The sequence below is a fragment of the Aphidius gifuensis genome, linkage group LG1 (assembly GCF_014905175.1).
Source record: "Aphidius gifuensis isolate YNYX2018 linkage group LG1, ASM1490517v1, whole genome shotgun sequence".
Classification (NCBI taxonomy): Eukaryota; Metazoa; Arthropoda; class Insecta; order Hymenoptera; family Braconidae; genus Aphidius; species Aphidius gifuensis.
In genome coordinates, this window is record NC_057788.1 from 8,379,982 (window position 1) to 8,404,843 (window position 24,862).

The 24,862-nt window shown below is 27.5% G+C and overlaps 7 protein-coding genes and 1 long non-coding RNA gene across 12 annotated transcripts; 5 read left to right on the forward strand and 3 right to left on the reverse strand.

Moving 5' to 3' along the window:
* Nucleotides 1-25: 25 nt before the first annotated feature.
* LOC122847587 lies at nucleotides 26-795 on the reverse strand. The gene is made up of 2 exons (XM_044145384.1): nucleotides 504-795; nucleotides 26-409 (listed from the first exon to the last, which is right to left on the reverse strand). Exons 1-2 carry the CDS (start codon nucleotides 625-627, stop codon nucleotides 156-158), a joined length of 378 nt encoding a protein of 125 aa, XP_044001319.1. The 5' UTR covers nucleotides 628-795; the 3' UTR covers nucleotides 26-155.
* Nucleotides 796-906: 111 nt separating this feature from the next.
* On the reverse strand, nucleotides 907-9,143 carry LOC122847586 (tetratricopeptide repeat protein 14 homolog). Of its 3 annotated transcripts, none has more exons than XM_044145380.1 (13): nucleotides 8,917-9,143; nucleotides 7,948-8,154; nucleotides 7,754-7,878; nucleotides 7,500-7,576; nucleotides 7,294-7,416; nucleotides 6,988-7,202; nucleotides 5,362-5,502; nucleotides 5,083-5,274; nucleotides 4,257-4,968; nucleotides 3,885-4,174; nucleotides 3,525-3,718; nucleotides 1,881-3,448; nucleotides 907-1,582 (listed from the first exon to the last, which is right to left on the reverse strand). In XM_044145380.1, exons 2-13 carry the CDS (start codon nucleotides 8,109-8,111, stop codon nucleotides 1,457-1,459), a joined length of 3,927 nt encoding a protein of 1,308 aa, XP_044001315.1. In that variant the 5' UTR covers nucleotides 8,112-8,154; nucleotides 8,917-9,143; the 3' UTR covers nucleotides 907-1,456. The 3 variants fall into 3 exon arrangements, with proteins under 3 accessions (XP_044001315.1, XP_044001318.1, XP_044001317.1); XM_044145383.1 differs by having other exon boundaries at nucleotides 3,525-3,670; nucleotides 8,917-9,125; XM_044145382.1 differs by having other exon boundaries at nucleotides 1,881-3,436; nucleotides 8,917-9,125.
* A 159-nt stretch (nucleotides 9,144-9,302) lies between these two features.
* LOC122847588 (protein Rae1) lies at nucleotides 9,303-10,922 on the forward strand. The gene is made up of 3 exons (XM_044145385.1): nucleotides 9,303-9,608; nucleotides 9,705-9,977; nucleotides 10,055-10,922. Exons 2-3 carry the CDS (start codon nucleotides 9,723-9,725, stop codon nucleotides 10,865-10,867), a joined length of 1,068 nt encoding a protein of 355 aa, XP_044001320.1. The 5' UTR covers nucleotides 9,303-9,608; nucleotides 9,705-9,722; the 3' UTR covers nucleotides 10,868-10,922.
* A 506-nt stretch (nucleotides 10,923-11,428) lies between these two features.
* LOC122847589 lies at nucleotides 11,429-12,844 on the forward strand. Its single transcript, XR_006373386.1, has 4 exons — nucleotides 11,429-11,546; nucleotides 11,679-12,025; nucleotides 12,171-12,351; nucleotides 12,451-12,844. It is a non-coding gene; the product is annotated as an uncharacterized LOC122847589 (long non-coding RNA).
* Nucleotides 12,845-13,610: 766 nt separating this feature from the next.
* On the forward strand, nucleotides 13,611-18,817 carry LOC122847590 (translation elongation factor 2). The gene is made up of 8 exons (XM_044145386.1): nucleotides 13,611-13,749; nucleotides 14,801-15,652; nucleotides 15,999-16,112; nucleotides 16,323-16,469; nucleotides 16,676-16,916; nucleotides 17,110-17,277; nucleotides 17,481-18,421; nucleotides 18,696-18,817. Exons 1-8 carry the CDS (start codon nucleotides 13,747-13,749, stop codon nucleotides 18,762-18,764), a joined length of 2,535 nt encoding a protein of 844 aa, XP_044001321.1. The 5' UTR covers nucleotides 13,611-13,746; the 3' UTR covers nucleotides 18,765-18,817.
* A 240-nt stretch (nucleotides 18,818-19,057) lies between these two features.
* LOC122847591 (protein PRRC1-like) lies at nucleotides 19,058-21,995 on the reverse strand. 3 transcript variants are annotated; one of them, XM_044145387.1, is made up of 5 exons: nucleotides 21,594-21,995; nucleotides 20,972-21,403; nucleotides 20,482-20,584; nucleotides 20,052-20,409; nucleotides 19,058-19,904 (listed from the first exon to the last, which is right to left on the reverse strand). In XM_044145387.1, the coding sequence occupies exons 1-5, from the start codon at nucleotides 21,682-21,684 to the stop codon at nucleotides 19,791-19,793; spliced, it is 1,098 nt and encodes a 365-aa protein (XP_044001322.1). In that variant the 5' UTR covers nucleotides 21,685-21,995; the 3' UTR covers nucleotides 19,058-19,790. The 3 variants fall into 3 exon arrangements, with proteins under 3 accessions (XP_044001322.1, XP_044001323.1, XP_044001324.1); XM_044145388.1 differs by having other exon boundaries at nucleotides 19,512-19,904; nucleotides 20,984-21,403; nucleotides 21,594-21,990; XM_044145389.1 differs by having other exon boundaries at nucleotides 19,512-19,904; nucleotides 21,858-21,989.
* A 1,146-nt stretch (nucleotides 21,996-23,141) lies between these two features.
* Nucleotides 23,142-24,017, forward strand: LOC122847593. Its single transcript, XM_044145390.1, has 2 exons — nucleotides 23,142-23,508; nucleotides 23,598-24,017. Exons 1-2 carry the CDS (start codon nucleotides 23,248-23,250, stop codon nucleotides 23,964-23,966), a joined length of 630 nt encoding a protein of 209 aa, XP_044001325.1. The 5' UTR covers nucleotides 23,142-23,247; the 3' UTR covers nucleotides 23,967-24,017.
* LOC122847594 (recombination repair protein 1-like) lies at nucleotides 24,006-24,592 on the forward strand (the record flags this gene model as incomplete). The annotated part of the gene is given in 2 exon segments (XM_044145391.1): nucleotides 24,006-24,308; nucleotides 24,311-24,592. Coding segments are annotated over 2 exon segments (537 nt in total), but the record flags the coding sequence as incomplete, so codon positions are not given.
* Nucleotides 24,593-24,862: the final 270 nt, after the last annotated feature.

Sequence of the window (24,862 nt, forward strand, 5' to 3'; positions counted from 1 at the left end):
ATAGAATAAAATTAATAACAAAAAATTTAGTTATTAATTCATTTTAATAATGTGAAAATTAAAAAGAAAAAAAATGAAAAATAACAAAAGATAATTAAACAATAGCACATGCATATAATCATATAAATTGACGACAATTTTAATTAATAATTGACTCAATGTCTAACTCGTGGACACCTGTTGTTGTGAATGCATTGACCATAATAATCAAATCTGACATAATCCTCTTGGCAAATACATCCTCCAATGCATGATTTTGTCTCTGCTGTTTTTGGACAAGGTATATCATCAATACCAAGTGTCTCACATGTTCTTTGGCAAATTGGATTAGCATTACATTGACTATAAACTTCATATTCACCACATTCAATCCATTCATTATCATCAGTAGCCTCATTATCATCACCCTCTAAATTGATCAATACAAGATTAAAAAAAAACAACAAATAAAATAAATTAGATCAAAACAATATTATTAAATTAAATATTATCATTTTAATTACCACCAAAAGCTGTATCAACAATTGACATGTTATTTTCTTCATCTGATTCAACACTTGCTTGTTTACTTTGGACTTGAATCATCACAACTCCAAGCAAAAATAGTACAAATAAAATTGTCTTCATTGTTTTTTCTTTTTCAACAAACTTTACTGTTCAATAATTATTTTATATTTGAAATGATTATTCCAGTAACTCGAGTTTATATAATGACTAGTTTTATAAAATTTCCATTATTCATGTGATATGGGAAATAGTCAAATGATAAACAAAATATAAAACTGGTTAATAATCATTGCATTTCATGTTATTTATTTTTCCTGTGGTATATATTATCAAGTGAATTGTAACCAATATGATTACAAAAAAAAAAAAGTCATTATGTAAAATAGATTTATCATTTTGTTTTTCTGTTGATATTTATTTGTTTTTCATATCATTAAACTTTTAAAAAATTTTGTTTATATTTATAATTCTTATTTTTATTCATTTAAATTCATTTTTATCTCGAATTTTACATTCAACTTTTACAATATCAAGTGAGATAGTTATAGAAAAATTTCGACTAACATGTCTAATTATTCAAGAAAATTTAAACACTGAAAATCAAAAATAAACTAAAAGAAAAAAGAAGTTACATATTGTTTTTTTTTTTCAAATAATAAAACAAATTTCAATTGAATTTGTTTTTTTTTTTTTGTTTAAAATATTAATTGCAAAATTAATTGATGATTATAAATTCAAAACAATGATTATATTTCCTAAAAAAATAAATCATCAAAATTAAAGTAATAATAATATTATTAATAATAATAAAACGTACCAGCCAATAGTCATTTAAATTATTTACTTATTATTTTATCCTTATTACGTTGTTATTGATTGTTTTTATTTTTTGTTGTCATTAAATAATATATGTGTATGTGTGTGTTCCAATTGAATCCATCAAATGTAATCAGATAATTTGCCAATGTCTAGCCGCAGCTTCTCTCTGGATTAATACATTTTTGCTTCGTTGTTTCATCCTTTCAATGAAATTATCTCTTCCATCTGAGATTATCCCCGTGAGTTGCTCTTTCATCTACCAACAAATGTATTATGAATCTCTTCTTGAATCTTGATAATAATTTCCATCAGCATTTAAACGTCTTCATTGATCATCATAAACATCATCGTACTTTTCAATGGCTTTTTTTATTTTTTATTTTTAATAATAATTATTACTGTTATTTTAGGATGATATAATATTTTTTTTTTTTGAAAGACAATTATTTTTTTTTTAATTTTTAAACTTTTAAATCTTATTATTAAGAATATTATATGTATAGTTTATGATTTTTTTTTGTTTTATATGTTGCCTGATTAGAAATCTAACCAACCTTAGAAGTATCCTGATTATCTGCTTCGGTCCATCTCTCGTAATCATCATCATCTCTTTCTTCACCCTCACTCAATGGTCCATCATGCCTTTTATTTGGTGGTAATGGTGGCATAACTTGTTCAATTCTTTCACTACCAGCTCCTCCTACTCCACTACCTCCACCACCATCTTCACCTTCCAACATTTTATTAATTTTTTCTTTGGCCTCATCAACCTTTCTCATTGGATCTGGTGAATAACTTCTGTCACTGTAACGATCTCTTGATCCACCTCTTCTATCACGAAAATCACGTCTACTATCACGATAATCACGAAAACCTGGTTTATTATTATGGAAATATCGTCCACCACGATTATTCATTCTTCCACGATTTTGTCCTCCACCACCTCCACCTCTATTATTATTGTAATTACCACGATTACGATTATTAAAACGATTATTATGTTGATTATTATTGCTATTATTATTATTGTAAAAACGATTACGATTTTGAAAACTATTTTGATTTCCACCACGATGATTTTGATGATTAAAACCTTGAAAACGTGGTTTATAATATGTACCACGATTATTATATGGTCTAAATTGACGTTTACGATAATGACCACGATCATTTGATCTACTACGACTACGACTTCTTGTATATGAACGTGATCTTGAACGTGAACGTGATCTACTATATGTACCTGATTGTGAACGACTATATTTTCTTTCATAACTACCAGATCTACGATTTGAATATGTACGTGAACGTGAACGACGTACTGAACGTGATCTTGAACCACTTGAACTACGTGAACCTGATTTTGATCTTGTACGTGAACGACGTGTTTGACGTTCTCTACTTAATCTTTTACCATTACCAGAATTACGTGAATCATCACGACGTCTTGATAATCTACGTCTATCATTATTATCATCACCAGTAATATTTTGATCATCATCATTATCATCATCATCATTACTTTCACTATCACTTCTATCACCTTTACTTCTTTTTGATGGTGGACATGGACCTGGTGGTTCTGGTGGATTATTTTGTCCAATTGGTTGAAATTTACCACCTAAACTTGAAGTATATTTATTTGGACTTTGTGATCTTGTTATTGTTGATGATGATGATGTATCTTTATATGATTGAAATTTATTTTGTGCTTGTGGTGTTGGATATTTAATCATTGTATTTTGTTTTAATAATGTATCATTTGGTGATAGAGGTGGTGGTGGTGATGATGGTGGTAGTGGTCCTAAACGTTTATCTTGTTGTTGTTGTTGTTCACGATGTTGTTGTTTACGTATACCAAATGATTTATCCATTGACATTGGACGTTGTAGCTTAACATCCATTTCATCATCTGTTAATGATTGTTGTTTACTTTCTGGATGTAAATTTTGCCATTTACCAACTGGTGCTGGTTCATTTTGACGTGCTGCTTGTGCTGCACGCCATTTTGCATTTAATGTTGCTGTATCAAGAGGTGGCATTTTATCATCTTGATGTTGTACCATTGAATGATGATCAAACATGTCATCCATTGGTTTACGTTGTACATCTGGATAAAATACTAAAAATTTAAGTATTAATAAAATAATTTTTCAAATCAAATTAAAATCAATTTTCAAATTGAAATTTAAAATTACCTTTTCTTTGTTGAGGTGGCATTTGCTGCATTCTTGTATCACGTTCATGATATGATTTACTGGCATCATCTCTTTCTCTTTCTTTTTCTCTTTCACGTCTCATGTAATCATCATGACGTGAATTGTCAGAAAATTTATCTGCACTACTGTGATCAGGGGGAGAAGGCATTTTATTAAAATGACTATTAAACCTACTGTAAAATTTTAAAAACAAAATAGTATAATTGTTATCTACAAGAACTATAATTAAAATGATGATAATAATATTTATTAATATTTAAAATTTTGATTGAATATTAAAATAAAAAAATATTAATGCAAACACAAATAGATAAACAAATAGAAAAAAAGCAATCTTACCTATTTAAAACAGTTTTTTTTTCAACTTTTGCATGATAAGCACTTAATTTTGATTCCAATTGTTCTAAATCAGGTGATGATCTATCTAATGCCTCTAAATCACGTTCAAGTTTATCTTTACTTTTACGTTTTTTACGTTCTTCTTTTTTTTTCTTTTTACGTGATTTTTTATCTTCTTTATCTTTAGTTTTTTTATCTTTTTTTTTCTTTTTTTTAGATTTATCAATATCAGGTATTTTTTTTTCTTTTTCTTTTTTCCATCTTGCTGTTTCTTCTAAAAATCTTCGAACCTGTAAAATCCATATAAATAAATAATACATTATGATAATAAATATATAAATAATTAACAAAATATTTAAAAACTTAATATACCTTGTCTTCATAATCAGAATCATCTTTAGTTTGTTCAAGAAATTTCATAACTTTCATATCATAATCATTTGTTTTATCTTTTGATGATGAATTACCAGCTGAATTAAATGCTGATGTTGACATACCATCTTGAGAATTTGATGATGCTGCAGGTGGATTACATTGATTCATTCTTTTACTTAATGGACTCAATGATGGACGATGATCTTTTTTATGTTTACGTTTACGACTTGGTGATCTTGATGTTGATCTTGTTGAACTTCCAGATGATGATGAACTACTTGAATCTGAACTTGATGAACTTGATGAACCAGATGATGTTGAATCAGAACTTGAACTCCATCTTTGACGTTTTTTAGATCTTGATTTTCTTTCTTTTTTACGTTTTTTCTTTTCTTTTTTAGCTTCAATTGGTTTAACTTCAGTTTCAAATGGTTTAAATGGCTCTAATGGACTTATTGTTGTTGGATTTGTCATTTTAGCTTTTATATATTCAATTGAATTTCTTGCTTCTTTATGATGTGGTGCTATTGCAAGACAATTTTCATATGATTTTTGTGCTTCTTCAAATTTCTTTTCATCCTCATAACTTCTACCAAGTGCAACTAATGTTTCAGCCATATATTTTCTAGCATTTGCATGTGTTTGATTTAATTTTAATGCTGTTTCAAAATCTTCAATTGCTTTTTTAAAACTACCACTGTTTGCATATCTATCATTAAAAAATAAAAATAAATATTTTAATTAAATGTATTGTTTTAAGCTGATGTAAAAAATTTTAGAAAATACTATTTTCATTAAATAATTAACTAGTTAAAATACTTACAGTGCACCACGTGCAACAAGACCCTCAACATTTTTTGGATCAACAACAAGTGCTTTATTAAGACACTGAAATGCTTCAGTATGACGACCAGCTTTAAAATGATCAATTCCATCAGCAACACTTCTAAATGCCCATTTACTAGCTTGTACTTGTCGTAATTCAGAAGCAAATTCATTTGGTGGAAATCTTTCTCTAAAATAATAACAACAACAATAAGATAAAATTAATACAAATACTTATAAAAAGAATTAATTATCTTGCTTTTGTTTTTTTACATACCTCAAACCAACCATGTTTGAATGATTTTCATTTCCAAGTCCCAATAAATCACAAAGATATTTAATGTTATTGGGATTATTGAAGCCAGAACTACTCTCCAAGATTTTATCATAACTTTGACCCTTGTTGTCCATTGCTTTTCTATACGACAAATAAAAAATTAAATCTCAATCTAAATAAATTCATATTTATTCTCAATATATCATTATAAAAAAAATATATATAAATATATAAAATTATAAATGAATTATTAAATTAAAATATTTATCCCTATAATTAGTAAATTATTTTAAATTTGATTTTTATTAATAAAAAATAACTCGACTCTCACCTTTCCCAATTATATATTTTTATATATGGGACGTTTTTTTTTAAATAATAAATTTTTGTATTTATAAAATATATAAAATTTCCAATATATTCTAAATCGACGTATTTGTCATTATAATTATTATTTTATAATTCTGGATATATATCTTTGAATAATAATCAAAGTATTTATAAAAAGTTTATATTATTGTATATTTAACTTTTTATATTTAGTGCAACAAAATAAATTAACTGCATTATTTATAATACAAGTTGCCGAAAAAATTATCGTTTATATTCTATGTATAGTATTCTGTGCACGATTATTTATATTTTAATTTATAATAATATATATTAGCTGTAATTTTAAATGAGACATTAATCAGACAAAAATTAATTGAAGACATCTTTGTGTGACATTAAAACATTGATGTGTTGTAACTCTTTGTTGTTTGGTCTCTCTAAATAATTAAATAATAAATATGAAAAAAAAAAAAAAGAGACCAAACAACTGTGCAACATGTTTGATACCTACCATTTAACTCAACGAAACTCGTACAGTGCCATTAACAAATATATTTATTGGCAAAAAAAGTCATCATATTGCAAATTTAACATCAAATTTGTTTATATTTTTTGAAATATATTATTTAATTATTATTATTTATATCTGGCTGGTGCTTAAGACAGTTATTGTTGATGACAAATGAAGATAAAACACAATGTGTATTGTGCACGTGAGCAAAAACACATTTGATTAATCATAAATATATTAAATTATGATTTAATCATGTTGATGTATATTTTGTTATTATCAAAAAACGAATTCATCATCATAATAATATTTGAATTTAATTCATAATTTCATTTATATACCAAAAAAACATCTGGTACGTATTTTTATATTTATTATTATTTTTTTTCTATCAGAAGATATTATTCAATCACATCTGATTTAACGTTCATCGTTAGTTATCATCAGTATATCCAATTTAAAATTGTATATTATATTTTTCATCTGTAAAAATCAATGACTATACGTGTGTGTGTGCGATTCTTTTTTTTTTTTTTAATCTATTTTCTTTTCTTGTTATACTTTTTACTTTTGTTTATATAAAATATTATTTTTTTGTCAGTAAAATAAATAAGATTATAAAGTTTTTTTTTAAAGCAATTTTAGAGTTACATATATACTATCAGTGGAGTACAAATAGTGATGAAAAGATGTGAAGAATAATAGCATGAAAAACAAGAGTTTTAATCTTTATCAAATGTTTTTTTTTTTAAATAAAAGTGTTGAATGTAATTTTGGCTTACTTGTATGCATCTGGTAGATCTTCAATATGAATTAATCCCAATGGTGGGTGAAATACTTGTCCTTCACGAGGTGGTATATTCATAACAGCAACAACACGTTCAGCTTCAACGTTAACTTCACTAACAGCAACACAAACAAAATCATTTGTCATGTATGTTCTTGTAACACCTTTCTTGTCAACTGCTGGAACTGTTGCTGTATTTAATATCAAAGCCTAAAATAAATTACAAGTGTTAAATTAATACATCAATTCATCAATCAAATGATACTAAATTATTTTTTTATTTGTTTGAATTTTTATTTACCTTGATAGCAAGATCAATGACGACTCTTGGACAATCACTGCAATTACAAATAATTTTTAAAAGCAATCCAGCTGTACTTTTTCCCATAACTTGAGCATAAATAACATCTCCAACAATTAAACTCTGTAAAAATAAATAAATACATTAATAAATAATTATAATTATCATAAAATATAATAGTTAAAATTAAATTTAACAATATTTACCTCAAGAAAATTTCTGATGCGTTGGCTTTTTTCCATGACTACAAATGAATCAAGTCCAGGCATTGTAGCATAAAATTCTGAAATACATAAAAAATAACAATAAAACTACTGTAGATAACACGATGAGTCAAAGTGATAAGTATAAAAAAAAAAAAAAGCTATTCAAACAGTATGCCACGTATCGATTGGCTATATCATAATATTGAACTCTCGACATACATTTAGCAATGAATAATTTAAAGTTGATGCTATACCTTCATCTCCAGTTTCCAGATTGATTGATTGATTTGTTTTGTCCAAATTTGTTTTGTCATAAAGTGTGTCAGCTTTTTTAGCAATAAATTGCTGAAGTTTTAAACGTTTTCCTCTGTCACCAAAGCTAAAGTTTAAAACAAAATTAATTAAAATTGTAAAGTAAATTAAAATTTTGTTTAAAAAATAAAATTACCTAAGAGTTTTTTGTCTTTGTTGATATATTTCAAAATTTGGATCTTTAAGATTAAGCATTGCAAGCTCATTCTCATTTCTTTCACCTTCCCAGACTTTCTGCAATTGTTGTCCATGATAATTCAATGCTTGTGCAACAAGACGTGACTCCATTGAATCCACCATCTTCAAATCACCAATATATTTAGGCTAAACCTAATCTGAAAGACTACACAAATTCCAAAAATATTGTTGATATTTATAACATTTTTATCATCAATAAATACATGTATTTACTGAGAAAATAATTTAACAAACAAAATTAAAAAAAAAACAAACAGAGACAACTTGTTGACCTTGTATAAATTTTATAAGCCAATGTGCTGTCGTGGCATGTGATTATAATTAATCACAAGATAGAATAAAAAAGTTAAAAAAAAAAAAAAGAAAAAAACAAATAGCGTGCGATGAGTAAACAATAAAATCCCCAAGTGTGTTGATCAAAAGATTCTTCAGTTGCTTATCAATTTTTTGTAAATAGTATGTTACAAAAACCTTTAATTATTATTATTTTTATAATCTTGAATTTTTATATGAAAAATACAAATCCATCAAGTTGGTTTCTTGAACTATCATAGCGTCCAAACATCATGTTATTCATCTAGGCCACCGGGACTACCATAGTCACACAGTTTATCGATCAAACAAATTTATGTAATGATTTATTCATGGGCGGGGATATACATGTGAATTAAAAAAATATGTCTATTGGAAATCCAGGTCTTCATTGATCAAAATTAATTATTCTTTGTGGCCTGTATTTTGTTTTTATTTATTTTTCTCAATTTTTTTTTTTTTTTTTTTTTAATTTCTTAATACTCTTTTGTCTCTTTCTTTTATATATTATCTCTTTATCACAAGACCATCTCATTTTTAGAATTTCCTGAAAAAAAAAATTAACAAAAATTTTTTACTTTTTATGATTACTCACCAATTGATGATTTTTCAGTTTTTTTTTTTAAATTTCTTTAATTGATGATTATATTTTTTATTAATATATTTTAAATTTAACTTTATTAATATATTTATTTATTAGTATTTTAGCACAAAATTTATCATGTGCATTTTATTATTTTTTTATTTTTTTTCGTCACACACGCGCTATGTACGCCATATTGTGACAAAAGAAGATAGAAAAAAAATGACAAATAAAAAAAACCGGTCGGAAGCAGTGGAGAAAAATTATTTTACACGGCGCAATTATTTATACGCAGTTTAAAGATGGCGATGGTGTTTGTTTAAATGGCGAAAAGCGCGGGTTATTTAAAAGAAATTTATTGGATTTTGACTAGCGGCTAACTTCACTTTGCAAAGTTTACAAATGGCCGATAAGCCGGTTGCAAATGCATCATGTGCTAAATTGTCAACAGCAGTGAACAGCAGTCAACCACAGTCAACACTCAACAGCCACCAGTGCACACCAGTGAACAGTCATCAATACGTAGTTTCAACAAGTTGGTGGAGCAAAACGTTTGCAAACGTTTAAAATACGACAGAGTCATTATTGAACAGCTCAATAAAAATAATTGACAAAAAATACACACCAGTTGCAACAACTGAATTCAACTATTAAAATTAAAAATAAATCATCAACAAAGTTTTAAATTGAATAATAAAAACTCGGTAAGTGTATATTTAATAATTATTTTAAATATTTTTACAAAAAATTGATTCAAAAATATATCCATTAATTTATTGATTGATCATTATTGTTTGCAGGTTAAAAATAAATAAATCATGTTTAATCAAGCAACAGCATTGGGTGGTACTCCACAAAATTCAAATCCAATGAAAGATTATGAGATTGTATCACCACCTGATGATTCAGTATCAAGTTTGGCATTTTCACCAGCTTCAATACAACAAAATTTTCTTGTTGCTGGATCATGGGATTGCAATGTTAGATGTTGGGAAGTTGAATCAACTGGTAAAACAGTACCAAAATCAATGCAGTCAATGGGTGGACCAATTCTTGATGTTTGTTGGCATGATGTAAGTATTTTTTTTAAATAATAAAATAATGATAATAATTAAATTTAAATTAATTTGTTTTAATTGATGAATTGCAGGATGGAACAAAAGTATTTATGGCATCATGTGATAAAATGGTTAAATGTTGGGATTTAGGTTCAAATCAATCAGTACAAGTTGCTGCTCATGATGCACCAGTTAAAACATGTCACTGGATAAAAGGTTCAAATTATTCATGTTTAATGACTGGTTCATGGGATAAAACACTTAAATTTTGGGATACACGTAGTCCAACACCAATGTTATCATTACAATTACCAGAAAGATGTTATTGTGCTGATGTTGATTATCCAATGGCTGTTGTTGGTACTGCTGGACGTGGTCTTATTATATACACACTTGAAGGTACACCAACAGAATACAGAAAAGTTGATTCACCATTGAAATATCAACATCGTACTGTTGCTATATTTCGTGATAAGAAAAAAGTACCAAATGGTTATGCACTTGGTAGTATTGAAGGACGTGTTGCAATACAATATGTTAATCCAGCAAGTCCAAAAGATAATTTTACATTTAAATGTCATCGTTCAAATGGTACACCAAATACATATCAAGATATTTATGCTGTTAATGATATTGCATTTCATCCAGTACATGGTACTTTGGCAACTGTTGGAAGTGATGGTACATTTTCATTTTGGGATAAAGATGCTAGAACAAAATTAAAACCATCTGAACCAATGGAACAAGCAATATCACGTTGTTGTTTCAATCACAATGGACAAATATTTGCTTATGCTGTATCTTATGATTGGTCAAGAGGACATGAATTTCATAATCCAATGTTGAAAAATAATATTTTCCTCAGACCATGCTATGAAGAACTCAAACCAAGAACCACATCGTAAACATTTTAGGAGAAGAAAAAATTGTGTACAACAAAATAAACATTCTCCAATTGCATTTAATCTTTAAATTTTTTTTTCATAATCTAAGCATTAGTATATATATTGAAAAAACTATTCAACTATAATTATATTTCATTTTTATGCTAAATAAACAATAACAATTTGTACCTATTGAATATTTAATGTATAACAAAATAAAAAACAATTAATTAACATTTAACAACAATTTGATTTATTTAAGACCCAAAAATTATCTGATAAAATCATATATGTTATAGTTAACATTATAAAAACATATGCACATACGTTATCTAGTTAGTCTTTAAACTTCCAACATATATGACTTCCAACTTCCAAGCGTACGTGTCATGGTATGTAGAAATAGTAATTAAATTGAATTAAATAGTACTTGGTATTTGGGGTGCGTACAAACTTCAAAATGGCGACGAAAAGTATATAAATATATTTGGTGCTTTCTTTCATGAACTTGGTGTCTTGGTCAGTCTTGGTGTTCAAGGGTCCGTTCGACACCGTTCGAAAAGTCACTCGGAAGCCCGAAAGTTCAAGATGGCTGCACACGGATATGAAATACTATCAAAAGTTATGTTGGTTTTTGTTGTTATTTGCTAATCAATTGTTCCTCGTATTGTTTTCTCATTTTATCATCATTTAAATATAGGTATGTACGTACATTTACCTGGTATTTCAGTATTGAGTAATTAATTTTCTTTTATTATTCTTCACCAAACAAAAAATAAAAATAATATTGTTGTTTTTGTTTTTATTTATTTTTTTTTTTTGTCGGTAATAGAAATATTTTCTTGAAAAAAAATACCCGATATTTTTTATAAAAACTATCGGATATTGATATATCGGCCGGTCTGATCGGGTCAAAAAAATATCAGCGATAATATATCGATATAATATCGCCAACTATCGCACATCCCTAAATTTGAATCCCAGGACCCAGCTGTCTCGCATGGTCTGCACATGGTCTCACAAGTCACATCAGTCACATTCTACTGTGATCTACAGACTACTACAGACCTTGCTTCTTGTCTACAAGTCATAACTACGTTCTCAGTTTCAACTTCTAACCTTGTTCACACTTGATCAGATCAGTTTTCGTGAATAAAGTGCTAGAACGACAAAAAAATGGTAAGTTTATTGCAGTTTATTATCAATAAATAATTTACAAAATCATAAATTATTATTATATGTAAAATAAATTTCATGACTTTTTTTTTTAAATGTTTTTATTATTATGTTAATTTACTATTGATAATTTATTTATTTATTACAGCCTTATACGACAGGAAAATCTTCAGTCACTGCAGATTTCAGTCAAGAAGATGAGTTAAGCGATGCTGAATTATTTCCTTCTTCAATCGAGCTCGACCCACTATTATTACCGATTGGTGTTAGGTACGTCATCGATCTAATGCCAATTAAGCTGAATGAATGCATTGTCCTCCCAAGCGCTCGTAAGTTAATTATAACTAGAACCTCAACTATAGCCTTTGACTGGTTTCTAAAAAATTATTAACGTAAATTAACACTTGTATTATTATTTTTTTTTTCAGCAAGTTATTATCGAGATTCAGATAAACCATATAGCAGGAGAAAGTGTCGTGGTGAAAAACCATCGAAACCTAAGCCTAAGATTGATGTACAAGAACCCAAGAAAGAATCTAGAAGAACAAGAAAGAACAAAAAAAAAATCCTCAAGAAAGTACAAGAACAAGAAAAAATTGCATCCAGACCCAAAAAAACAGTCTGAATAGAATGAGTTCAGGGATGTGCACATGGAGGTGAAGTGAATATTCACTTTCATGGGATTCATCAGCTGCTGTATTGGAAGATCCGATATTTTTTTTTCATTTTATTTTTATCCGGTCGACCACCAATATCCACGATATAGGTATATAATTGATATTGGTGGTCGACAAATATCAGATATTTTATAAGTAACTAAGAAAATACAATTACAAATAAAAAAATTAATATATATTCATTTAAAAACAATGTATGTAATTGACAGTTGTCAAATGTTAATAAAAGTTAGTAATTTTCATTTTTGCTTTTTTATTGAACTTTTTTTTAAATTTTAGTTATATCAGGTAAATTTATTATGCATATAAAAACTGATTTTTCATATCATTCTTATATATGATATCATAATATTTTATTATAGTTATAATTCAAACTACAGTTTTATAATAGCTATTTAATTGTATCATTGTTAAGGTGTGGTCAACGGATAGCTCCTGTTTTTGAGCAATTATCAACAAAATATCCTCATGCAATATTTTTAATAGTTAATGTTGACAAATGTGGTGATGCAGCAGCTGGACAAAATGTCAGTTCAATGCCAACATTTATATTTTATCGTAATCGTACGAATACGAAACTTGGTTTTTGTCAACATTTAATTTAAGTATTATGTACTAATATTTAATTGATAAAAATTAATTATTTTTTAAATTTAAATCTAGTCTTCTTGAGTCAAACATTGCTGCATTCTTAAATTTATAGGGATAATTATTTTTATAGTGAAATTTGATTTTTCAGCCAATAAAATCATCAGGATCATCATAATTAAACTGCCAACATGATAAAAATAAATTAAAAACTTTTCATTGGCTATTTATCAAACGGCCATTATTAATTTCGCCTATCGGTGAATTAATAAACTACAAGAAAAATTCCCTATGATTCCGGCGACGTCGTCGTTCTTGTTGGCGACCAGTTGGCTCTCTCTTACGTCCGTTGCCACCGACAAGCAAGCATCGTCTTGTTCACTTGTTCTTTCTTACGGAGTCCGCCATTGTTGGCGCACGTACATTTTTCAACCAAACGATTATCAATAAACATCCAAGATGGTAAGTTTTATTAAACAATATTAATAATTCTAAAAAATATAACAATTATTTATCTATTCAAATTAATATATATTTTTCATTAAAACATTTGTTAAAATGTAATAACTTCATCTTGAAAATATTTGGTGGGGTTACCACAGATTGCGCAACTCAATTTTTCTTATTAAAACCTATCATTTCCCGGCTTATTTAAAATTAATATTCACATTGTATTAATTGTCAATTATTTTTGTGCGTATTTTTTATATTTTTTATAATGAAAATCATCAAGTTTATAGCTTGCTCCAAAAATGCATGCTGGTAACGTGAACTTTTCTTGATCGCGTCTAATCGGCCACGTCGCCGGATTTAGCCATCATCATCGTGCATTTTGCTTTTTTTTTTCTTGATAAAAAAAAAACCTCAAAGATCAATTCAATATGATAATTTGTGAAAGTAAAATAATCGTGTGTGATATAGAGAAAGTGATGTGGTTTTTGTGAGCATTCAAGTGGATAATTTTTTAATATTAAAATTTTCCATACGCTTGGGTTATGCATTGTGACTGTAGAGTTAACATAACTGTAGTCATGTTGAAAGGTGTGGAGTGCATTTTATATTTTATCCCTACTACTATGATGCTTGCCTATTCACATGATGAATTAAAAATTTCTATTTCAAATTAAAATTTATATCTATTGCATATTTGTGTGCAACTTTGTTATCAGCCAGACCTTGATGATTCACTTGATTGCACAAAATTAATAATTATAAATTTATAAAAGCAACATAATAATGATAAGATATCTTGGTAATAATTAATTTTATTTTCTTAATTAATTGTTGATTTGTTAAATTCATTTTTGAGCATAACATCCACCAACTCCTGAAAAAACAAAATTTTTTTAATTATTAAAATGATGATTGTTCTTCACAGACCTGTTCTGAATAAATAATGAGCGATTTAATAAGAACGGCCAACTGAAATAATAAATTAATAATAAATAACATTTGTATAATTATAAAAAATATTTGATATTAATATTTGGTTTCTTTTTTTTTTTGTTTATAGGTGAACTTTACAGTAGACGAGATCCGTGGGATGATGAACAAAAAGAAGAATATTCGTAATATGTCTGTCATCGCTCACGTTGATCACGGTAAATCAACATTGACTGATTCACTTGTATCAAAAGCTGGTATCATTGCTGGTGCTAAAGCTGGTGAAACACGTTTCACAGATACACGTAAAGATGAACAAGATCGTTGTATTACAATTAAATCAACAGCAATTTCTATGTACTTTGAACTTGATGATAAAGATTTACCATTTATAACTTGTGCTGATCAACGTGATACAAATGAAAAAGGTTTCTTAATTAATTTAATTGATTCACCTGGTCACGTTGATTTTTCATCTGAAGTAACAGCTGCACTTCGTGTTACTGATGGTGCACTTGTTGTTGTTGATTGTGTATCTGGTGTATGTGTACAAACTGAAACTGTATTACGTCAAGCTATTGCTGAAAGAATTAAGCCAGTATTGTTCATGAACAAAATGGACCGTGCATTACTTGAATTACAACTTGAATCTGAAGATCTTTATCAAACTTTCCAACGTATTGTTGAAAATGTCAATGTTATTATTGCAACATATGCTGATGATGATGGTCCAATGGGTGATATTCGTGTTGATCCAAGCAAAGGTTCAGTTGGTTTTGGATCTGGTCTTCATGGATGGGCATTTACATTAAAACAATTCTCTGAAATGTATGCTGAAAAATTCAAGATTGATACTGTCAAACTTATGGGACGTCTTTGGGGAGAATCATTCTTCAATCCAAAAACAAAGAAATGGAGCAAGCAAAAGGATGCTGATAACAAGCGTTCATTCTGCATGTACGTTCTTGACCCAATTTACAAGGTAATTATTTAATTTCTTCTTTTTTTTTTTTTTTCATTATTAGTAATACCTTCTTGCACATACGCGTCCTCTTGTAGTATTTGCTCCGGTTTTTATTAGCTATTTTAATTTTATATTAAAATGTTGATAAATAACTTGTTCAGATTCAATGACCAGATGGACAGTGTTGGAAGGAGATTAAAATGTAACAATGTCGAAAAGCTACTGTAGAGCCTCTTTCTTAATGCTTGCTTGATGGTCGCCAAGGCATTGATACAACAAATTATATTATTCAATCAAATAACAAGCAATAATATCTTTATGAATTATCATCTATAATCATATTTTTTATTTATAAATTTTCTAGGTCTTTGACTGCATCATGAACTACAAGAAAGAAGAATGTGACAGTCTTCTCACTAAATTGGGAATTGTCTTGAAAGCCGAAGACAAAGACAAGGATGGAAAAGCTCTTCTCAAGGTATATTATCATTGAAATAATTTTATGTTTTATTAAATAATTTATTTATCAATATGATGATTTGTTCTAATATTTCTGACACCTCTTCTGAAATATTTATTGACGAGAAATTTGAACTAAATCTGAAACAAATAAATTAATTAATAATGTTTAATAATTAATTGATAATTGTAATCAATAATAATAATAATTTTTTATGATATAATTTAGGTTGTCATGAGAACTTGGTTGCCAGCTGGAGAGGCTCTTCTTCAGATGATAGCCATCCATCTTCCATCACCAGTTGTTGCACAAAAATACCGTATGGAAATGTTGTACGAAGGACCACAAGACGATGAAGCAGCTTTGGGTATCAAGGTAATTATTACTTATTATTATTTAAAAATAAAATTCAATTTAAATTTCAATATGATGATTGTTCTCCACAGACCTGTTCTGATAAAAATAATGAGCGATGTAAAGAACGGCCAACTGACGAAAATATATATTTTCTTAAATTTAAAAATATAAAATCAATAAATATTGTATTATTAATTATGTAATTTTTTAAAATTAATTTATAGACTTGTGATCCAGAAGCACCATTGATGATGTATGTATCAAAAATGGTACCGACATCTGACAAAGGTCGTTTCTATGCATTCGGTCGTGTTTTCTCTGGTAAAGTTGGATCTGGTATGAAATGCCGTATCATGGGACCAAATTTCACTGTTGGAAAGAAAGAAGATCTTTATGAAAAATCAATCCAACGTACTGTTTTGATGATGGGTCGTTATGTTGAAGCAATTGAAGATGTTCCATCTGGTAAGAATACATTTCTACTTATGAAATTAAATAATTATAAATATTTTAAATGATGATTGTTCTTCACAGACCTGTTCTGAATATATAATGAGCGATTTAATAAGAACGGCCAACTGAAAAAAAAATATAAATTAATATAATTATAATTATTAAGCTTTGTACAAATTATTAATTGGTTTATTTTAATTTAAAGGTAACATCTGTGGTCTTGTTGGTGTTGATCAATTTTTGGTCAAGACTGGTACCATCACAACATTCAAAGATGCTCACAACATGAAGGTCATGAAATTCTCAGTATCACCAGTTGTACGTGTTGCTGTTGAACCAAAAAATCCAGCTGATTTACCTAAACTCGTTGAAGGTATTTATTTAACAACTTTTATTTATATTCGAATGACTTGTAAAAAATAATTTTACTATGATGAAATGCTTTTTTGAGCACTGGGTTATGAATAACCATGATTAACGTTGACATTTTAACCTGACGTAAAATTTACAAATGAAATATTATCATTTATTTTAAAACATGACAAATTTACTAATGAAATTGTTTTAATTTAATAGGTCTTAAACGTTTGGCAAAATCTGATCCTATGGTACAATGTATCATTGAAGAATCTGGTGAACATATTATTGCTGGTGCTGGTGAACTTCATCTTGAAATTTGCTTGAAAGATTTGGAAGAAGATCATGCATGTATTCCAATTAAAAAATCAGATCCAGTTGTATCATATCGTGAAACAGTATCTGAAGAATCAGATCAAATGTGTTTGTCAAAATCACCAAACAAGCATAATCGTTTGTTCATGAGAGCTCAACCAATGCCTGATGGTCTTGCTGAAGATATTGATGATGGTAAAGTTAATCCAAGAGATGACTTTAAATCACGTGCACGTTATCTTGGTGAAAAATATGATTATGATGCAACTGAAGCAAGAAAAATTTGGTGCTTTGGACCAGATGGTACTGGACCAAATTTATTACTTGATTGTACAAAGGGAGTACAATATTTAAATGAAATTAAAGATTCAGTTGTTGCTGGTTTCCAATGGGCAACAAAAGAAGGTGTTTTATCTGAAGAAAATCTTCGTGGTGTACGTTTTAATATTTATGATGTTACACTTCACGCTGATGCAATCCACAGAGGTGGTGGTCAAATTATTCCAACAACAAGACGTTGTCTTTATGCTTGTCTTCTTACTGCTAAACCAAGACTCATGGAACCAGTATATCTTTGTGAAATTCAATGTCCAGAAGTTGCTGTTGGTGGTATTTATGGTGTACTCAATCGTCGTCGTGGTCATGTCTTCGAAGAAATGCAAGTTGCTGGTACACCAATGTTCGTTGTCAAGGCTTACTTGCCTGTCAATGAATCATTCGGTTTTACTGCTGATTTGAGATCACACACTGGTGGACAAGCTTTCCCACAATGTGTGTTTGATCATTGGCAAGTACTTCCAGGTGATCCAATGGAACTTGGTTCAAAACCATACCAAATCGTACAGGTACGTTATCATTTTATTTACATTTCATTAACAATTCATTATAAATTCATTACCATTTCCACGATCATAACTGATGACATTGGATAACAATAACTACAATGTCATTTTTAACCTCGTGGAATAATAAAGTGTTTTTTAAAGTTTAGTCTTTTTCAGTATTTAATCTGGCTTAGTCTGAATAGGAAAACATACAAATTTTAAAATTTCATTATTCATTAATTTAATAATTAAAATGTCACAATTTATTAATCATTTATTTATTTTTATTTTACAGGACACAAGAAAGAGAAAGGGATTGAAAGATGGCCTTCCAGACTTGGCATCATACCTCGACAAATTGTAAACAATCAATGAAAAATCACATTTTTTTTTTTTTTTTCTCACTGTATTTGAATATAAAAAAAAAAAAAAAAAAAAAATTAAATATTGTAATTCAATTTTTGAAGAAAAAAAAAAACAAAGAAAAAAATGTCGTCGGTGTGATTGATTTTGACGAAAAGTGTCACGTTAATTGTCAAGCTTTAATTAAACTTTGACTTTTTTTTTTGATTTTATTTTTCAAATCAAATTGACTTCAATTTTTTTTTTTCTTTTTTTTTTTTTTTTTAACTCATTTTTTTCTAAACATTGCGATAGATTAAAAATTAAAATTACAATGAAATGATTTTACAGGAATTTAATTTATTGTCAATTCGAGGTAAATAGTTTTTAATTTCATATAAATAATATGAACCTCAATTGCTACCTGTTATCAATTCACATCTTATATTTTTTATTAAAGTTCTGAATTTTTTTACATTCATTTTTTTACAAATTCAGCGTATATTATTATTCTTTAGTTTAATTTTTAGTTATTTGTGTTTTAATTAAAATAAAAAAAAAAAAAAAAACGACTGAACGAGAAGGGAAATGAGAAGGAGAAATAAGGAAGATGATCGTTAGAATTGAGAATGTTGTTATATCATTCTCAAACACGATAATAATTAGCAAGGAAAAAAAAAAATTTTAAAATAAACAAAAAAAAAAATAATAACATATTTTTTTAATAATGATTTTTAAATTGTTTTTTTTTATTTTTTTTTTTTTTTTATTAATATCTTTCACCCATAATAATTAAAAATAAATTTTACAAGTTATTGTGTTGAAAATACATTTTGACATTTAGGTTTCATATTGATAATGTAATTGGTTTTTTTTTTTAACAACAAAATACTGCCAATAATTATTAAATTAAAAATATCAAATCATAAAATTTAATTTACCTACATATCATGAATAAAACTGGTAGGATAAAATACAAATTTTTTCTTTATATATTTACAAAAAAAAAAGAATGAAGAGTTGTTGATGAATCCATTGAGTTGATTGATTATACAATTGCTATTGTATTTTTGTAAATGCCAGCAAGTGATTGAGCTGCTAGAAGAAGACTGTCTCTTCTTGATACACCAGTTAGTGCATGATGCCACTCGTTTTTAGAAACCTTAAATTAAAAAGCATCTATTTTATATTTTTCTAAACTTGATAAGAAAAAAATTGTTAGATAATTAACAATGCTAACACAAGTTATGATTAGTTAAAGAGCTGATTTAAATTCATCAAGTTGTACAAATAATTTAAGAAAACTGACCTGTAAATTATCAGCCATCAATTCATCAATTGATATTGCAAGACCAAGTGTAATCAATGGATAATCATCAGGTGTTTCAGTTTTAGCTATTTCAACAAATTGACTTGGTACTGGTGTCATTTGACTGAATGTCTGTAGATTAACATTATTTTTTTTATCCTCCATAAGTATAACAGCAAGTTCATACCATTTATCATCATCAATTTCATGTATAAAATTTTGTACAGCAATTATTGGAATATCATCTGGTATATCATGACTATATTTTGCTAATTTTATTTGTGATTCAGCTGATTTAACAGCTGCTGCAAATCCAATTGGTGTTTTTGGTACTGCAGCAGTATCAACTGACATTCCACTAAAATTATTAATTATTTTAATTAATTTTAAAAACATTCATTTATTTTTTTTCTTTGAATTTACAACTTACGATACAGTAGCTTTGCCAAAAACACTTTGAAATGCTTCACGTACTGGACTAATTTTTCCTTCTTCATTTGTTGCAACAATTATTTTACAATCACCACCAGAATCTGTAAGACACATACATATTTTTCATCTAACAAACCATATAAAAAAATAAAATCAACCAACAACAATCACAATCAAATAAACAAATACAATTCTTTTTTTTTCTTTTGACAATGTGTCTACTAATTTTTGGACTCAACTATCCAGCATTGACTGCTCTAGTTAATCCAAAAATAGCATTTCGAAATTGTTGAGAATTTGATGAAATATAAGTGTAACAAGCTCATTGAAAAACCCAAAATCATCATGCAAATTAAAACCCATTTCATGCAATTACCTGACTATTTCATGGACAATTATTAATAGAAAATAATGATAATTTGTTAAAAGAAAAAGGACAAGGAAAAAGAAGGTAATTGGATTTCAAAACGATGCAAAATTACACTTACAAATAAACTCACGCATCTGTGGATCCAACGTTGTAATCATAGTGTTAACACTACTTTTAGCTTTTTCAGCAACTTTACTCAATACATTTGAGTTTACAACATTTGTTTTGACCCATGAAAATAAATTACTTCCAACTAATCCAGCATCGAAAAATTGATTACTATCTTGTGATGATGATCTTGATAATTTTTCTGATACTGTTTCAGATGGTCCAGCAGGTTGTTGAATTTGTTGATTATCTTGTGGTTGTTTTGTTTGTACATCTGCTGAATGATCAATTTGGCTATTACTCTTATCATCATTAGCTGTTGATGATGTTGATGATGATGCTATTTGAACTGGATTTGCAATGAAGCTTGGAAGTGCTGATGGTGGAGCAATATTTGACAATAAATTTCCAGTTGATGATGATGACATGTTGCTTGATGAATCTACAAAACAAAAAATTACCAAATATTTTTATTTTTTGCTTATAAATATAACTATTATTATGATTAATTTTTTTTTTTTTATTTGTAATTTTTATATTTTGATTTATTGCGTTGTTTTTTATTTTCTTTGTGTTGACATTATATATGGCTGACAATATATTCTATTAAATAACTAAATATATGATCTAACCATTTTTTGTTAAATCACCAGTTATTGTCATTTCTTCAACTCGTTTATCCACAAATTCAAATGTTGATTCTCCATTTGATTCGTCATTCATCTTGATTAATTTATTATTTATTTTTTAATATGTAATGCTCAAAAAGAAAAACACTGCGTGTGTTTTTGTTTATAAAATGTCGGATAAGACGTGTAATGAAAAATATGTATTTTTATTTTAAACCTGACGTTGGTATTCTATCAAATTAATAAAAAAATTTTTTAATAATTTACTTTAATTCCCTTCAGTATTGGAGCAATTTATTATTATTTTTGATTATTGATTAGAACTTGGTAATTTAAAAAATTGACAGTCTAATAACAGCTGGATTGAACTAGATGTGTATTATTTTTTTTTTTTATCCATTGTTATTTTTGTTTTTGTTTTTTCTCTCTCTCTCCTAAAAAAAAAAAAAAAAATGTTGATCCAGAGTGTGCTCCACAAGATGGCGGAGCCAAGAGTTTCTCAATTACCATATTATTATTGTTTGTGTTGTTGACAACGGACAACGGTAGCCCTGGTACTGGGCAGTACTGGGTAAAATACTAAAATCCTAGAATTGCCTAGGATGCCTAGACATCAGTGGACAGTGGACTTGAGTGGACTCATAAAGAGTCCGTTTATAAAGGGTAAAGACTAGAGAACGGAGACCAATTGAGTTGAGTAGAGTGCGTCAGAAATCACGTGGCAATTGACGTTATAAATACGATTTTGTTCTCGTTCATTGGAAAAGAGGTATATATATATACAGTGCAATTGATTTACTCAATATTTTTCATCAAATTTTTTAAATTATTATTTAAATATTATTATGATAATTCATTAACTTTTTTTTTTAGGTTCATTAATCAAATCAAAATGAGAATTATCTTGAGTCCAACTGAATGGCGTGAAAAATTCATTTTAATTTCGCAGGACGAAGTAAGTTTGAAATTATACCCATGCATGTACATATTGTACATACACGTATATATCAATTATTATTTTTCATAGCGATTTATATATAGTGATTGAGTTGCTATAATTGTTTTTTCGTTAATTATAAATATATTTTTTTGTCTATAGTTTAACTCACCAGACAAAGTAAATCCCGATGAAGATCCACCATCGGATTTCAATTTTACCCAACAGATAAGGTTTGACAAAGAACTTAGAAATAAATACGCAGCACAATATGATATGCGAATGATTCGGATGCGTTCACTATTTACAGGTCTACCACAATTTGAAAAAAGTAAGTAAATTAACAGTATATATTATTTTGGGTGAAAAAAAAAAGTAATTTTGTTTTAATATTTAATTAATTTTTCAGTATGCAAAAATCGACCTAACAAATTCGTTAATACATGCTGTAGAGAATACATGTTCGAATATAAAGATGATGATGATGAAGATAAAGATGATGATGAAGATGAAGATGATGATGATAATGATGATAATGATGATGATGATGATGATAATGATGATGAATTTAATTTTAATGATTTTGGATATGAAGATGAAGATGAAGATAAAGATTTAAAAAATTTACATGAAAAAACAATTGATCTAAAATACATAATTAATCTTTGTGGATATAATTTAACAAAGCTAGATGTAGAAGATTATCGTTCTTCTGAAATAATGCCATTGATAAATAATAATTGTCCAAATGTTGAGACACTTTTTTTGGGTTTCAAAGAAATTGAAACCCAAGATTTTAATAATGTTTTTTCTAATATGTCTCATCTTAAATCGCTGAGTATCAAATGGCTATGTGAATATTCAACTCTACCAATAAGTTTAGTCGAGTCATTGGAACAAGTTAGTGGAACCTTGGAATCTTTTTATCTTGATTGTCATTCACGAAAAAATGATTTATGCTTACCACATTCACTGGCTTCAGTAAGTTTAAACTTTTAATTTTTTAATTATTATTTACACAATAAAATTTTTTTATTTACAACTTAATAAATAAATTGATTATTTTTCAGGTTTTTCTTGGATTTGTCGTTTTAAAAAATTTTCGTATAACGAGGTTTGAACTAAATCAACTATTACTTGAGTCAATAAGTCAAATGCAAAATTTAGTTGAACTATTTTTCTTATGTGAGTGGAAGGAGTATCAAATAGTCAGGAATAAGATCAATATGTATCCAATTGGGAATTTGAAAAACCTCGAGCGGTTAATAATTTCTTTTGATTGTGGTGTTACAGATGAATTTTTGATCAACCTCAGTAACAATGCTAAAAAATTAAATTATGTATCTATAAATAGTACACACATAACAGATGTTGGTAGAAATGCACTTAATAATTTAAAAGAATTAAAAGCAAATCTTTGGGAAGAACTTAAAAAATGATTATAAAAGAAAAAAAAATAAGTTTATTATTAAGAACCAATAAATATAAAATATGGTATTGATAATTATGAATCAAATAATGAATCAAGATTAATAACAGCTGAATACGATAATTATTATATTGTATGTTCATATCATCCAAATGCTGGAGCAAAATTAAAATCATTAGATAAAAAATTAGAATGGAATAAAATATTTAAAGAATATATTAAATTACTTGATGCTAAAAAACCAGTTATTATTTGTGGTGATTTAAATGTTGCACATAAAGAAATTGATTTAAAAAATCCAACAACAAATTCACGTAGTCCTGGTTTTACTAAAGATGAACGTGATAATATGATACTGATTTATTAGCTGCTGGTTTTATTGATACATATCGTAATTTATATCCAGACAAAGAGGGTGCATATACATTTTGGAATTATGTTAGTAATGCACGTTCAAGAAATGCTGGATGGAGACTTGATTATTTTTTAACATCAAAACGTATTGTTGATAATGTTTGTGATAATGTTATTCGTAGTGAAGTATATGGAAGTGATCATTGTCCAGTTGTACTTTATTTAAACATTTAACCAAAAAAAAAGAAAAAAAAAAATTAAAACTACTTGGGTGGTACTACATCAACGTAATTCTTTTATTTTTATTTTTTTTTTTTTTTGTTTCTTAATTTCATTCCAAACATTATTATTTTGTTTTTCATTTTAAATTGTCTTTTTTTTTTTCTCTATATTTATTAATTAAACAATTTGAATTAACAAGTGTTCTCCAGTTAGTTGTATAGGTTTTGTGATTTTATGTTTTTACGATTTGTTCAATTACATGTTTTATTATTATTTGTATTTTTTCTTTTTTTTTTTCATTCAAAATTTAAACTTGTAATTACCATTATT